The following is a 17,166-nucleotide window of genomic DNA, read 5'->3' as shown; positions in this document are numbered from 1 at the left end:
GTAGAAATATACTTACTTTTATATCTCTTCAAACTTCGCAAAATCTTTTCTATATATTTTTGACTGCCACATACATATATTAATTTATATTTGCAATTGTCAATAGTGCAAATTGAGCGCTTTGTTGAGCCTTCCTGTGCTTACACTGACATTATCAAATTTTTAACTGAGTGTTCCTCTTACTCTGTTGCAAGCCATTTGTATGTCTATATGCTTATCCAACAACATATTGTATTTCGTGTTTGCATGTTGTATATCTCTTGCACATGGTCTTCTGCCGTTCACTTGACATTTGCAAAACTCAAAAGTGATGTAAAAAACTAAAATTATAACGTTCAGTTCAAAAATAAACTAAGTTCTCTACCAACACTTACGGATACATACAAGCGCACACAATAAATGCCGAAAACAAAAAATCGTAGGCATCAAAATTGGCAATAAGAAAATATTTTTGAAACCGAAAACCTCAGAGTTGTTTGCCTCGTCGCTTAGTCTAACCGCATATTTTTTAGTTGCTGCAGCGAGTGGCAACTCGCTCGCTAGCTAACGACTTCTTCAGTCTATTTCATTTTGCTTCGTTTTGCTCATTTGCGGCTTGTGGTACATTTCATCGTAGAATGAAGTCGCTCACATTGCTTCTTCTGAGAAAAAAGCTGCAATGAAAAATAATTTGGCAATTTCGATTGTTGAACAATCAGAAGATTCGTCAAGTCGATCAATTGTTGTGGATTGTTGCATAGCTTACGAAATGTTGTGGTAAAAATGCTCAGAAATTCAGATTGGTTAGAAGTGCCTATATTTGAGTTACATTTGCACAGTGCTTATGAAAGTAAACTTTTGATGTTTTAGCTAAATATTTTCAAAGTATGGTACTGAGGGTTATATACAGTTAGAAGGCCGAAAAAAACGTACTTCCAGATTTTTTCTGATAAAACTTGTAAATTTATTGATCCAAAAATTTGGACCAAAAAATAACTTTCAGAAGTTGATTTATTTAGTAGACGTTCACAAAAACGACCGAAAAAATAAATAAAAAAAAAACAAATTATTTTGGATGATCTCTTCCCGATAGTTGACGTTCTCAAGATAGAAAAGGCACCGTAGTCTACATATATAATAATTCCAATGAACATTTGTGTAGGTGAAAGCAAAATGAGAGATACGAAAGCATTCAAACGATCGATTCACGCTGACACAAATCAATGCAAATTATCAAAAAATTACAGCATAAAGAGTAGAAAATCGACTTTTAGTACAAAAAAAGTTCTTCATATAAACTAAAGGATATTTATTTTTAGACATGTGGTTTTCAAGAAGAAATAAAACATCTATAACTTAATGTCATGGCCAAGAATTTAGCTTCATTGTAAAGATAAGACCACGTCAGGAATAACGGGCCGAATATTATCTTCCAAGCAATCAAGAAAATAGTCCGGCGTTATTAAGAGGGTATTCTGGTATAGAAATTTAAAAAAATCGAATTTTTTTCATATTTTCAGAGTTTAACTATTCAAGAATATGTGTACAAAAGGATTTTTCAAAATTCAAATTATTTTGGGAAATATAGGCATTTTTCTGACCCGGCATCCAAACTGGTTCAGCCGGAACTAATCGAACAAAAGACTTTACGCGAAACTTTAAACGCGTTTTTCTCAAAACTGACTTTTTCGGAACGATACCCACGATTTCTCAGGTATCTCAGGTATCTCAGGTTCCCGATTTACTTGAAATTTTTATAGAGTCTTCTTTATAGGCTTGTCTATGGTTGGAACTAGCCCCATCCCCAAATTTTTATTTTTATTATTTTTAAAAAATTCGAAATAGTCAGAAAAAGTAATCCAAAAAAATTTTTTTTTCAGGCAGCCATTTTGTGAAAAAAAAATTTTCCCACTTTTCCGTAGTTCCGGCCATTGCGACATTATTCTAGATTAATAATCTTTTTTTTTTTGGTTTCAGATAACTGGGAGGGTTGAAATCATGGGTATGGTCACGTGGAAATTTTTAGAGACCCCCCACTTCGTCAGCTCATAATATTTGAAATTTTTTACTTTTTTTAGTTTTTAATTTTTTTCTGTACTCTTCCAAACTTAACAAATAACTTGCCTTTTTTACGACACTTTAAAAATTACCTGAAATTCATGCTTCTAGACCAGAATACCTCCTTAAATCGCACGATCTTAAAGGTCACATCATAGGCTCATGACGCAAGGTAATGCGTTCACCAAAAGTTTAAAGAGTTGATTGTTTCGTTGGCTAGAGTAAACATGGTGCTAAACCGATACATGATTGCTCGACTTACCGACTGCTGGGCTATTACTTGTATGTCAACCGTTGTCGTTCCGAAGTAATTCCGTTCATTATAAAATGACAAACCAAACTATGTAAAGATCAACTAACAGCTGTGAAAGTCCTACTCCAAAAAAATATTGCTCCTTTAAAAAACACACGTCTAAAAAATCAGTCATTATATGAACTTTTTAGATTGACTGGTATACATTGGACTATAACACCTAGAATAAAATGTCGGAAATCCTACAAAAATGTATGTATATGTAAAAGATCAGAATGACGAGCTGAGTTAATTTAGACAAATCCATCTATCTGTAAATACCGGAACTAGTCGTTCAGTTTTTCAGATATTGTTCTAAAGCTTTGCAGAACTACTTTTCTTTTCAAATAGCTACCAATTTGTTGGAAACGAAATCGGATCAAGATCGGCAGTTATGCCATACAAGCTAAACGATCAAGGTAAAACCGTTTTATGGAATATTTCTCTTCTTCTTTATTAGCTTAGACACCGCTTACGCGCACCATATGGAGATTCTAAGTGTAGCCAGGTCCTTCTTCACCTGGTCTTTCCAACAGAGTGGAGATCTTTGTCTTCCTCTGCTTTCCCCGGCGGGTACTCCGTCGAATATTCTCAAAGTGTTTTCATCCATTCGGACGACCTGACCTAGCCTGAGTAACCGCTGCCTCTTAATTCGCTGAAGTACGTCAATGTTGTCGCATAACTTGTACGGCTCATCGTTTTATCGACTGCGGTACTCGCTGTTGCCAATGGGCAAAAGACCATAAATCTTCCGAAGAACCTTTCTCTCGAAAACTCGTATTGTCGACTCATCAGATGTTTTCATCGTCCATGCTTTTGCCATATAGCAGGACGGGAATAATGAGTGACTTATACATTATATTCTCAATTGCTTAGTGAGTCCAAAGTAGCACCTATTGACAAGAGTTATTCTGCGTTGACTTTCGAAGATGACATTGTTGTTGTATTTAACAGGTTACCTTCACGAAATTTATCGTAAACTATTACCAAAAGCAACGGTACAATCTGCGAATAAGTCTTTTAGATCGGACCACTAAAGCATAGCTATGTGCCATATAAACTAATATCAAATTCAAAATCAAGTTTTTGTTTAGAAAACTACATTACTTGTGAAAGACAAAGGCCATCGAACGTTTTTTCTTAAAACAACATTAGTTTCCGACGAAAGTGAGCAAGTAATATTTTTCAGAATTACAAGTATTTGCATTTTATGAGAAATACCGCTCAGCAAACAGCTTACATTTTTTGACAAATTAATCTAATTCGTTAAATATATTAAAGAAAATTGAATAAACCCGCAAAAAGCATGTCAGTAAGCTAATCGGACTATCGCTTTGTCACTCAGTCATTAACTAATTTAATATGGACAATTTAGCATTTTATTGGCACTAATTGAAGCGCTGAATGCATGAATGAAATTCGACTACTGGCGGGCACTTAGCGACTGACTGTCTAAACGACTGATTGCCTGGCCATCTGACTGGTTAGGTTTGTGCATATTATATGCAAGCGAGGAGTAAAACAAGAGCCGAAAGTGACAGACCGAAATCAAAACAATCCGCAGAGTTGCAACATCAACTGATGCTGCAGCAGCAAAAGCAAATGCAAGAAAAACAACAGCAATATTGGCCAGAAGCTTGTTACGAATGCGCTTTTGTTCAGCATTACGCTTTGCCGGCGAGCGAGTAGCTGTCTATGCGCCCAACACTGAATCTTAGATGTGACTACATACTCATATCTATGTATGTATGTGCTTATATTTCTTTGCTTATTCGTATGTAATTTGCTTATTATGCCGCTGCCAGCAATGTGTCTGCGCTGCCGTGCAGCTTTGCGGCAAAATTGGCAATGTTTGTTGCGCCTTTTGGCCTTCTTGCGTTTCCTATGTCTGCATGTGTGTACGTCCGCACGCAAACCTCGATGTAATGTGCTTTGCATGTGGTTTTGGTTAATGCTACCTTTTGGCATTGCGCTGCATTGCCAACTTGTCACACGTATTTGCACAGAGCGGCGCATTGTGCCAGCTGTTTTGGCAAAGCGAAAATTTACCGCGCGTGAAAAAGCGGAAAGTGCGGTAATTAAGTGCGTAGCCGTTACTTTTGCGCAATTATCTCGAAAACAACAAAACAAACAACAAACACAAAGTGCATGAGAAGTCAAACTCACCGAGAAGCCTGAAAAAATGGAACCACTTTTTCTAATTTCGTTTGGCTGAGTTTTCATTTTTCCACTTTAAATGTTTTCACTTTCAATTAAAGATCGAGTTAGCCGCTTCGTCTATGGCGTTTGCTCGCCACGCAAATTGAATTTTTGTGTAATCGTTGTAAGCACCGCACACGCATAATTTCTGTTTTACATACATACATATCTACCACATAAGCCAGCATTTGGGGCATGTTTTCTATGTTTTATGCCGTGTTTTCTAGATGTTGTAAAATTAAGCTTGTGCTCGGCAGTTTTTACCATTTTCATACTTACGCAACAGTCATTGCGTATGCGATGTATAACAATAATGAACACTTAAATGTACAACAAGGCAATTATGCGCAGATTTTTTGTGTGAAAATCACTGCAAATTGACATTGGCTTAAAATATAAGCGCTGCAATTTTTGCACATAAAAAATAGAAAAAATATTTGCCTAAATATCTAAGGAGAGCACAGCTCGACATTGGTGTTCATTGAAACGGAAATTGGTGCGAAAAATGCAAAAATATAATAGCAATAAAAATAAAATAATTAATGAAATGCAAGAAAAAGACTTAACTAATGAACTTCAATTCGCATAGAGTTTATCGAAATACCATTGTATTGATAGAAAGCATATCAGAAATATGTATGTACATATATGCACTCGCACATTTCTTACATTCATGCTGGAAATATGCCCGAAAATCGAAAAAGTGTAAACCTAATTAAAATCACTTACTTTTAATGGCAAACGGCCAGCCAAAAAGTCAATAAAACAATTTACCCAAACAGTTGGCTTTCAAAGCACACAAAAATAAGTATGTACATAGATAAGCCACGATGGCCTTAACAAGCAATGCAGCGCCAATAAATAGAAAACAATAAAATCATCGATTGCAACAACAATTCCTCGGCAATAACTTGCAGTGTCGAAGAAGTATTTACGGTTGTTTAAAGCAACAATGACCAACGCGGCATCCGCTGTGCCAGTAGCAGCAAGCAGCAGTCAATGAAAGTGAAAATAGGAAGTAGGTGCCACATACGCGCAACCATGGTGGCAAGCAACAGCCGCCGCTATTTAGAAAAGAGCCAAAGTACTGTAATATTTCCAGCGACAGCTGTTCGCGTTTAAAAACAACGCAGTGTACCTTTGTTAGCAGCTGCTGTTGCCATGGCTTCAACGTCAACAAGTCGCCTCAGTTGCCCAGCTTCTTGAGCTACTTGGCAATTTGTACGAGCAAAAGCAGCGCATGGAAAAGCATTTCTTTCGCAACCGTTATTTGTTGTCTTGCTGCAAGAAATGGCATTTCGCTGCATGCGCTTGTGTGCGTCTGTTTGCATGTCTATTTATGCATTTGTAAGCCTATGGCCGACCATTATGGCCAGTTGTTACGGTTGCAGTTGCAATGGGGTTGGCACTCGTCGCACATGTGTTGTACATGCCGCGAATATCTCCGACGATTAGCATTTAAAGTTGGTGATTAGATGCATTTTTGTACACCTGTTACTGTTGTTGTTGTGGTGGGAATTGTTGCAAATATTTTACTCCAGATATTTGTGTTGTGCCGTAACAAACACACTAATTAATCAAATGTATCTCTTTGTGTCTGATTATTTGCCGTTATACATACTTATATACTTGTATATCTAGCTCTGACTTTAATGCTGTAACATTATGGCAATATCTTGCCTGCAAACCCATTTTTTTAAGAATTTGGAAATATGCAGTTATTTATTGATGTGCTGCGCGGTTGTAATGTTTATAAACCATTTTACATTTGATGGTTTTCATACCCTGAACTTTTACAACTCATCGTTTCATCGAATGCGGTATTCGCCGTTGCCAATGCGCAAAGAACCATAAACCTTTTTCTCGAAAACTCTTAGCGCCGATTCACCAGGATGTTGTCATCGTGCTTGCCTTTGCACCGTATAGCAGGACGAGGATGATGAGTGATAGAGTTTGGTTACTGTTTGTCGAGAAAAGACTTTACTTCTCAATAGAATACTCAGTCTGAAGTGGCACCTGTTGGCAAGAGTTATTCTCCGTTCGATTTCGAGGCTGACGTTGTTGTTGGTGTTAATGCTGGTTCCAAGATAGACGAAATTATCTACGACTTCGAAGTTATGACTGTCAACAGTGACATGGGAGCCAAGTCGCAAATGCGACGACTTTTGTTTGCTGACAGAAGATATTTATGCAATAGGGCAATAGCTGACGGTGCTTTTGGTATTGGCTAACGTCGGTTTATACAGCCGTATTAGTTTTGCGGGGATATCAAATTCAGACATGGCGGCATAAACGCAGCTCCTTTTCGTACTGTCAAAAGCAGCTTTAAAATCGCCGAAAAGGTGGTGTGTGTCGATCTTCTTTTCACAGGTCTTTTCCAAGATTTGGCGCATAGTGAATATCTGGTCAAATGCTGATTTTACAAGCCTGAAGGCAAACTGATAATGTCCGATCAGTTTGTTGACGATGGGCTTAATACGCTCGATTGGGTCTTATACGCGATGACGCGACGATAGCTGGCACAGATAGTGGGATATTCCTACTTATGGATTGGGCAGAACACACTTAAATTCCAATCGTCTGGCATGTTTTCGTCTGAAGAAAAGAAGCTGATAAGAGCATGTATCAGTTCTTCGCCGCCGTATTTGACTAGCTCGACCGGCAATCTCATCGGTCGAGCAATGGAATGTTCACTCCATCGTCATTGGTTGGGGAATTGGGTTCACCACTTACTGGTGTTATGCTTTCACTGCCATTCAGCAGGCTGGAAAACTTTTTCCTCCATAAGTTCAGCATGCTCTAGGCAGCAGTTACTAGATCACCTCTGGGGGTTCTACAGGAGTAGTATTTCATCCTCTCCCTTTTTTGTCAGCAAGTGCGACTGGCTTCCCTCTTCACTATTCACTGGTATTAGCGAGTAGGAGTGCAAGTTGAGTAGAAAATAGTTCGGTTGTCTGTTGTGATTGTAGCTTCTCGAGGCTTTGTACTTGTGTAGTCATATGTACATATTGACTATTTTGCCTTTTTGCAGAACCGCCGCCTTCAAAAAGGTCTTGAACCTCAATTAGAACAATATATGTATTTCATTAAGGTTGTCGATTGTTGCATGCGCCCTACTGTTATTATGATTTATGCATTTTCATTGCCACGCGTGCTTGACTCATAATTTTTTAATTACTTAGTGGCATGTGAGCAAAGGCAAATCTTCGTGTAGTTTGTTTAACAGTTTGTAGCGTGTCTTCATTGGTAAGGTTAATTAAGTGTGGCAGAGATAACGGCAAACCATAACACATAATTTACCGACATTTGTCTGAAAGACATGGAAAGAAATGGAAGATGGTAATCTTAAGCCATTATTTTTAGATCAGTTAAGAAATATGTATGCAATTTTTTTTGAGAAAAATTAACTAATTTATAAAAGAAATATAATTAATAGAAAATAATTTTCTACAACGGTGAGCTATTTGGTACAATACTGATAATTAAGTATAATTGGAATATTATCTGAATAAAATTGACCTCGAGGGAAAATTACGTAATCACAAAATATGCATTCATGCATTTTGAATAAAGTGATTGAAATAGGCTGCTGAAGTCAATGGGATCACAAAGAAATCCAGGAGATGAAATCAAGAAACTCAGTTCTCTCTTCTTAAAAATATCGAACAAGGAATTTGTTTAAAATTTTGTATTTATAACCAAATTGCGTGCATGAAATCGTGTGGAAAAGGCTTACAGTGATTCATTTTTATCAAAAACATAAGCCTCCAAGTGGTACAAAGCCTTCAAAGACGGTCTCTCGACGGATCGTTGAAGACATTTCTCGTTCTGTTCGACATTCGACTGATGAAAGTATTAAAAAAGTGAAGGATAAGGTACTTGAAAATCGTCAGAGATGGTAAGAGAGCTTGACATCTCTCTCGAGGCCGTTCGACTGATTTTGGTGGATACATATTTTGAATATAAAAGGTGTTGTTGCTCGACTCGTCCCGATAAAGCTAATTTTTATTCAAAAAGAGTTCTGTCAACATATATCTTTAGAAATGCTTGATCGTGCCTATTCCGATCCCACATTCATGCAGAGCATTATAACTGCCGATGAAACATGGGTTTAGGAGTTTGGCATGCAAATAAGTCGACAATCATCGGAATGGAGTCCGTTTTCAGTCGATGGAAGAGATAAAACAAAATTCGCAGAAGGAGCTGAAGACCATCCGAAAAAGCGCTTATAAAAAGTGTTTCGAGGACTGGAAAAATCGTTGGCATAAGTGTATTACATCTGGTGGGGATTACTTTGTAGGCGACAAATAATTATTGATGAATAATTAAATATTTCACGTTATAAAAATTAAGAATTCGGCGACCAGTTTAAAGCTTGTAGAATCCTCATAACAAATGCAAGAAAAACTTCATTGCAAATAGCCGAAATTTCAGTGTCATTAATCATTCACTTTGGTAAGTCAAATGCTTGTCATCTAAAGTTCTGCAAATTAAAAACTCATTACTTTAATGAAATTAAACTCATAATTAATCAAATTTCGCCAAAAGTAAATAGATAACGCTAATAGCGGTGCTTGCAACATTTTCGAATTCGAACTCGAATTTTGCTGCATTTTATTGTACACAGTTTTGGTTGTAACGTACGGTAAATTTCGATTTCTTTACTATGAATTATTCATTATTTTCGCCTTTTCATTGTTTTTGTATTTGTTTGCGGCATTTTCTGTGGCCTTGAGGCAGCTATAAATTAGAGCTGAAATTGCGGCTGCCGGTAGACATTGTAGCATTGCCCACAAAAAACGGCACTACCGTTGTTTTTGGCAGCTGTTGATTTTAATCGTCGTTTTGTTTGTTTATTTTTTAACGATGCGCCTAGTTTACAGTTAAGGTCATGCGAACTTTAGGAAGAAAAACTTTATGAATTTCAATTGTTTGTTTATTATTTACACAAACATACTTATATTCAATGGGAGCTTTTTACGCATTTGGCGGCTAGAGGTGAGCCAATCTTTTTTGTTTTCAGTTACTGAAGTTTACCAAGCCTCAGCGAAGTTTTTTTTAACATTTTCAAATTATATACTCAGTGATGACTGCTAATTTCAGAATGGAAATTACGAAGTGATCCTAATGACAAAACTCCATAGAATGAGTGCTTTGTAGATTTCTTAAAACTTTGACGAGGCTGGTTCGAAAATTCAGTGGTAAAACAATTTTGCAATAATTCAACGCCAAGTTCACGAATCAAAATCATACATAACATACATATGTATGTTTTTGTCAGTAATTGCTTTAACCGCGTTAGTGAAGTGAGTGACACTGCATAGATCATATAAAACTCATGTAAATCATTGTGACTTTGATCCAAAATGTTTTCATGTTTTCTTATTTACTGATATTTTTTGTTGTTGTCAAGTGTGGATAATCGAGGTTCTCAATCCTTGAAAGACTGTTTCTTACCTAACATTTAAAGGCACTATATACTCAGAGCTGATAAAAAAGTTGGTACGAGAGAAGATAATTCGCGAATAACTTTAGTAAAAATTATTCAAATCGTTGGTGGGCACTTAGCAAATAAAGTTAGGTAAAGGTTACGCTCCGCTAGCTTCAAATTTTGAGTTACTATATTTTGCCACGCTCCTACGACAGTCGGGTCTAAATAACCGGAACGGACCCGGATTTTTATCTGGTAATATACAGTAAACTCGGTACCAATCCTTGAAATTATTTCAGGAATATTTCTTGCTGCTACAACAACAACAACAAACATTAACAGGTGTTTTTTCGAATTTCGTAAGCTTTTTCTCCTGAACTAAGGTACTTTTCTGAAACCAAATATATATGTTCATTAATTAAAATAATATAAAGTGAGTCAAGTAAGACCGTGGTCGTGTTAATTTATACAAAAAATTATTTTATGAAACTTTCATATTTATATGTACATATATACATACATTGTATACATTACAAACAATGATGCAATTTGGTCTATAATGTGTGCAGTCACCACCGGCGTCGATAATTGCCTGGCATCTCCGAGGCATGCTTTCTACTAATTTGACGGCGTATTCTAGTGGCAACAATCTCCAGATCCGACGAATTTCGTAAGACAACTGCTTCAAAGTGTATGTGCGTCTTCCACGAAGCTTCTGTTTAATATATGCCCACACATTTTCAATAGGGTTTGCATCGGGCGACTGCGACGGCCAATCCAATGTAACGATGCCAGATTGAGTTTTCCACTGAGTACAGAGTTTTTCAGTCAACAGAGGCTTCTTCATTGTGTTGCGCCATTTCAGATCATGAGTACGAAGAAGGGTTCGGATAGTTTCGTAGGATATATCTAAACCTTTTGCCATTAATTTTGCTTGTCCTTGCCGCAGTGTTAAAGCAGGATTCCGCGAAAACAGATTCACTATTCTTTTTTCATCTTTTTTGTTCACTTTTCCTATCGAACCACGTTCTGGTAAATCATCGACATTTTTAGCCACTTTATATCGCTGTATCCACTTCTGTACAAATGCCTTCGACTTTCTCATATATTTAGCAGCCGCTGATTGCGACATTTTGGGACCTTTCGGGTGGATGCAAAGGAACACAGCCTCGTAGCGCGACGCGTACTTAGCACTCATGGCGTTTAACGTGATTCTCTTTCAAAAGATCAACGACAACTGAACCTTTGTTGACAATGCATCAAGGACAAAGCTTCCCTATATCGGCTCGCGAAGGAATTAGAGCGAAATCTTTCATTAACTGTCGGTAAAGTCGACCACGCTCTTACTTGACTTACTGTAAATAACCGAACCTAAAACCTTCAAATTCACGCAAACTTAGTACACCATACTTAGACTGAAGTTTATAGTGCTGGGAATAATATAGACCATTCATCTCTGCTCCGCAGTTACTCTATAACTAGAAATTCAAATAATAAATTGTTGTTTTATTTACGCTCTTATTTACAGGTCAAGCAACAAGAACATACGGCCGAAACTGGATCGTGCAGAATTGATCAGAAGCGTGCAGACAGAGGCTTAACACTAACAAAGCAATAACAAGTGTGGCATAATAACAACAAATGCACTAAGTGCATAAGAGTGCAACATTAGTTTTTACTTTCAAAAGCAAGCTGAAACCAAAGCAAAAACAAAAAGAATTAACTCGTCTATAACAACAACAAGCCGTAAATATGTCAACCGGCCGTTGCGATTGTCTGGTGAGCGTGCCAACCGGTCCCACATTAGCATCCACTTGTGGCGGCAGCGCGTTCATGCTCTTCATGGGTCTGCTAGAGGTGTTCATACGCTCACAATGTGATCTCGAGGATCCCTGTGGCCGTGCCACGCCAAGGGTAAGTCGGAACATGCTAATCAAATGAGCAATAACCATGAAATGTAAATGCAAGCGCACACGTACTATTATTCAAGTGGTGCATAATATTATTTTAATTATTATATTTGCTGTATTCAGTAGATTCTTTCACTAACAATTTTCATTGATGAAAACTTCTATCGATTTCTTAAATTTGTGGAACTTATGCCTTTCCTACATTCCTACTTATGTATAGAGGTTAGCCCCAATAAAGGTTAGATTAGGTTAATCTGGTAGGCCAATAAGTCGCGCTTGGACCAGTTTTGGTTCTTTGCGATACCAGATGCAGTTCAGTTGTTAGGTCCAAGAGGAGTAAACATCCTTTAGGATATTTACGCTTGACACGAATTTTAGCAGACTCTGCGGTCGCACTAGCTATACCTCATCCAGTGTATCATATCGTGGAGACTCCAGATGCTTACAGCGTAGTCTTGCCAATACGGAACAAGTGCACCAGAAATGCTCCATTATTTCCCTGGTGCCCTGCCCCAGACATTTCTTGCAGTCTTTTCGATCAATCAGCCTCATTCCGCGGGCGTGTGTCTCTACCAGACAATGATCAGTTAGTATTCTCACCATGTTTCTACAGTCTCTTCTATCGAGTGCCAATAGGAATTTTGTGTACTTCCGATCTACCATTTTACATATGATTTTTGCCGTTTTGCTCCCGGTAGCTCGTTCCATCGGGTTTTGATTTTCTTTACCATGCTTCTGTCGAGATCATCGTATAGACAATACCTGGGTTTCCCAATGTTGTGGTTTTCGGGTGTTAGCCGTTCACCATAGATGTTTGGAGTCTTGCGCATAGCTAACACACCTTTACGTCAGCCATCTTCTTCTATGTTTACTTTGAACCTTCTTTCCCAGTTGAAAAGTGGGATCATGTAGTCGGTGTTTGCCCAACTGCCATTACACACCTAGCTATGCCTGAAGGTTTCATGTATGTAAATTCTAATGCAGCCAGTAGAGGTCTATAAGTGACAGGTTTAGTAACAGTTCAAGAGCCGCCGTTGGAGTTGTTCTTAAAGCTCCCGTTATGCACAGCGCTCAATAAACATTCCACATATAATTTTGAGAAATACTGCCGTAGTACTGAAGCATAACTGAAGTATGAACTGTAAAACACAATTTTCCTGTTTTATCTTAAGCAAAACTTAAGTGTGGACTGTGAAACCGTGTATTATTCTATTCATTTTGGTTTGGTTCGAAATTTCGTTTTTTAATTTCTTTTGAAATAAAAATGTGGGTGAATAGGAAAGCCAAATATTAGCAGTAACTTTTGCGAAATAAGTACACGCACCCCCTCACTTTTATTGTCTAAACCCCTCATTTATACAAATCATATCGATTGATTTTTCCGCCAGTCTAATAGTTTGTTCAACTAGCTTGATTAGAAGCCGTGTGCTAGCTAGATTCTGAACTATTTAAATAAAGAGCTAATGTGGTGTAAACTGGCAATGAACTATTTATTTGCCTTTAAAGTTTGAACGATTATATGTCTTAACCAGAAACCAGTTTGCTACTATCCATTACTAAAGCTGATTTTTATAGATTTATTAATTCAGATTTTCCTTCTTATTAAAAATAACGGCTTTGAGACGTGTGGTTTTCAATGAGGCAATACTTTTAACAGAGTTAGTATTTTTGACTTCATTTATACACAGCTTAGTTTGGCATTTTATAATGAGCAGAATTATTCCGAAACAACGTTTGCAACTAGCGCAAATTTTGGTTGGGTCTGCGGGACGCATTGGCGCGTTGAGACTAATATTCAATCATATATCGGTTACCAACCATTGAGTTAGATAATATGCATCCTCAGACACGCCGTACGGAAGCGCTTTTCCTGCTATCGAAGAGTTGTAGTGTCGAAGAATACCCGAATGAGTCCATCCGCCATTGGTAGCAACAATTGAAGCTGTGTCTATACACTTTAAGGAAGATTTTGTGGAGGGATCTTGGTTTCCACGCGTACAAATTCCTTGTAGTGCAAGAATTTAAGCGGAACGTCTATTAAGCGAGAATCACGTTCCGTGAATTAGTCCAAATCGAATGGCTACCGATTTCGTTTTTTCTTCATTCAGCGATTAAGCTCACTTTTAGTAGAAAACAAAATTTTCGCATCTCGAGTGATGATAATTCACAAGCCATTGTTTTCTGTGCTCTATTGACAGAGGGAATCATGGGACCATATTTCTTCAAAAATAAAGCCAGTTATATTGTTACAGTCAATGAGCAACACTATAAGTCGTGATTAAGACAGCGCTGCATGTCATGCCATGCTATACAACCAATGCAATATTATGTGGGGCAACGTGAAATCCCTTAGTTACGCAGATAAGTCCGAGACTATTGATGGCTTGAAAGAGAATATGTTCAGCTGACATATGGCTGCAAAAAGTGGTCGAATATTCGGACTCTTGGCTGCAATTCATTGGAGCCAGCCGCGGCGATTGAAATGCTTTTCAAAACATTAGGCCAACAAAACAAAACAAAGCTAAATCCTTATAATTATAAGCATTTTTTTACTTCTTCGCAATATGCTCAGCACTCTCCATAACACAACTGCCCTCGCTTTTCGAGACAATTCATACTCTAACAACGAAGCGAAGAGAGCAAAGGGCATGCCAGAATGAACGCTTTGATTTTAAAGTTACTCTTGAAAAAAAAACGGCGGCTGTTGCTTGGCAAAGCGTAAAAAGGCGAGAGTTGCCCAATATTTTGCTTCGCCTTGATGCGTTTCGCTTCGACGTGAACGTACTCATAGATAAGCATACATCGAACCTTTCCGTAAAAGCAAATGTCCCAAATAAAGCGATGAAAAAGTTCTATGCGAATTACATATGTAGCCATAAATTATATATTATATATATTTCGATATGTGAGTCAAGCAATTATTTAAAAAGTCAAACACAGATTAAGGACAATTAAGGACAATACAATTTCTGCTATTTTTCGTTACATCACTCAACAAATCTGAAGGAAAAATTTGCTATAGATGTGCTGTGTGGTATTTGAGATGACCTGATAAGTTCAAAAAATTTGAATTTGACTTCAAAAAACTTCCGTCACATACAGCTATGTTTGTCAGCTAAGTAAATGATGGTGGTTTGACCGCTACCCCCCTTGACTGCAACAAAAAAAATCCTACGTGTTAAGAAATTTTTACTATCATTTTCGGTTTTAGCAACCCAAAATTAGTCGCAAGATGACTGTAAACAAGGGTTACTAAACACCTTACTCATTAGGTACAGATATACTGATAGGACTTGAAATTCAGTAATACTTGTAGTAAGAGTGGAATTGAAAAATTTGGATTCATCAAATCGGTTCCAGTCTCATAGGGGACTTCTTACAATTATTTTGCCATTTTATACGTTTTCCATTAGCGACATTTTATTTACATAAATATTTATTTTTTATTCGTTTTCTCATACCATAGTTTCGTTCGGAGCCCGATTATGATTATGATTTTATTGTGATTGGTGGCGGCTCGGCTGGTGCGGTTGCTGCCGCGCGTCTCTCGGAGGTACCCCAATGGAAAGTGTTGCTCATCGAGGCAGGTAAGTGTTGACCAATTTATTGCTCAAATAATTATGGCGGTAACTTGATGTGGATATGAATATGAATATGAGTTTTGATATAAAATTTAGTGTTTGCATTTGCACATGCTACTTGAGTGAATGTAATGTGATTGTAATTTCGTAATTTACCACATGAGTTTTAATGAGTGTAATCGTTCTTCCATTTAATGCAACTGTTATATTTTATAGCATAATGATGCTTTTGTAACTTTTTGTCACAATTTTTTGTTTATTTTGATTTACAGAATTGAAATATTCATTTAATGATGTTGAGTTCTCAGAACTTGTTTCTCTTTGATAAATATTTGTAATAGTTTTACTGGGTCTGCAGACACCTTATTTGTAGAAATTCTAAGGGTCTGTTTAAAAGGTTCGTTGTGAGAAATTTGGCAGATTTCTTGACTGTTTGACACTTTAAGTCTTTTTTCAATAAATTAATAAGTAATAAACAAACCAATAAATCACATTATAAAGGCCTGCTATTCTTATGGTTCAATTAGTGCAAATCTAACTATATTTGTCTGTGTCTTCCCATAGTATACAGTCTCTTTCAAAACGTGGTTCAAGTAGTGCTACCTTTTTACAATAGCCCTGTTTTTGATAGGTGACGCTTGAGTCGTGTCAAGCTTTCATGTTTTTTCTATTCAGTATTGTCTGAAATTTAATCATGGATAAACTTAGGTCTGACGTGTGATATCACACCATTAGACTTTTTCTTGTGAGGATATGTAAAGTCTAAAAGCGCCAGTTACCAGTCGAAATGCTCAAACGAAAAGTGAACTGAACGGATGGACCGTCTAAAACGTAGCCGCAGACACCATTTGAAAGAGATAATTTTCAAAAAAAAATGTAAAAAAATATTCTATCTAATGATAATAAGCAATTCCCAACAAATTTGAAGCTACTCTGTTGTTTCTTTAAAAAAGTAGTGAACCCCGAATGAATCACCCTATCATATGTCCACCTATTGCGTAAAATAAAGTCTTAATAGCGAGCAATTTACTAGTAAAATTTGGACTAGTTGTTCATATGCTTTTACAAGTCGATTAATAGCTCATTTAAATGCATAGCTTAAATACTTTTACATGCACATACATACATACATAACGTACATAACAAAGTGTAATCAAAATTTTTACATCGGTTTTTTGCAATAACTGATTGCTCACAAACGATAAGAACACGTTGAATTGAATTTCGTTGGCTTTATACATATATAAGAGGTTGCATGTAACAGTACAAATCAGATAAGAGATACAGTATGCTTTAGACAATTAAGAAAGCCAACACATTAAATACCGATAATGAAATAAATTATAATGTTTTGTGGTTAGTAGATTATCGAAAAAAGTATTGCTGAGATTTTATTGAATTCATATTTTATCTTAGGAAAATGATAATATTCATTTTCATTCACATAGGCAGAATTTCAGACAATAATTTAATATTTATGGATACATATCGTAGATAATACTAATTAAATGAAAATAAAGAAAAAACACAAAGTAGTTAATAATTTAATATTCAATTATTCCTTCGTGAAAAAACCTCTCTTAAAGCGTTCAAATTTCTTCCATTTTCTCTTGGGTATAAATTAGCACAATGACATTGCTTGACATTAATTTATGCTGAATACTTGAATATTCTGGGAAACATTCGTCTTAGTTTTGAATTCTTCTTCTTCTTTAT

At 36.7% G+C, this 17,166-nt stretch overlaps 1 protein-coding gene across 1 annotated transcript in view; it reads left to right on the top strand.

Annotated features, from left to right (window-relative positions):
• The window catches only part of LOC120766382 (glucose dehydrogenase [FAD, quinone]-like), a 33,350-nt gene that overhangs the window by 14,826 nt on the left and 1,358 nt on the right, over positions 1 to 17,166 (top strand). The window contains exons 2-4 of the mRNA XM_040091815.1: positions 11,488 to 11,873; positions 15,336 to 15,456; positions 16,015 to 16,043. Coding sequence (XP_039947749.1) covers positions 11,712 to 11,873; positions 15,336 to 15,456; positions 16,015 to 16,043 — 312 coding nt within the window. The 5' untranslated portion in view covers positions 11,488 to 11,711. The remainder of the gene's footprint in view (positions 1 to 11,487; positions 11,874 to 15,335; positions 15,457 to 16,014; positions 16,044 to 17,166) is intronic.

The sequence above is a fragment of the Bactrocera tryoni genome, chromosome 1 (genome assembly GCF_016617805.1).
Source record: "Bactrocera tryoni isolate S06 chromosome 1, CSIRO_BtryS06_freeze2, whole genome shotgun sequence".
Taxonomy (NCBI): domain Eukaryota; kingdom Metazoa; phylum Arthropoda; class Insecta; order Diptera; family Tephritidae; genus Bactrocera; species Bactrocera tryoni.
Note: the sequence above shows the minus strand (reverse complement) of the source record. Positions and strands in the feature narration are given on the sequence as shown.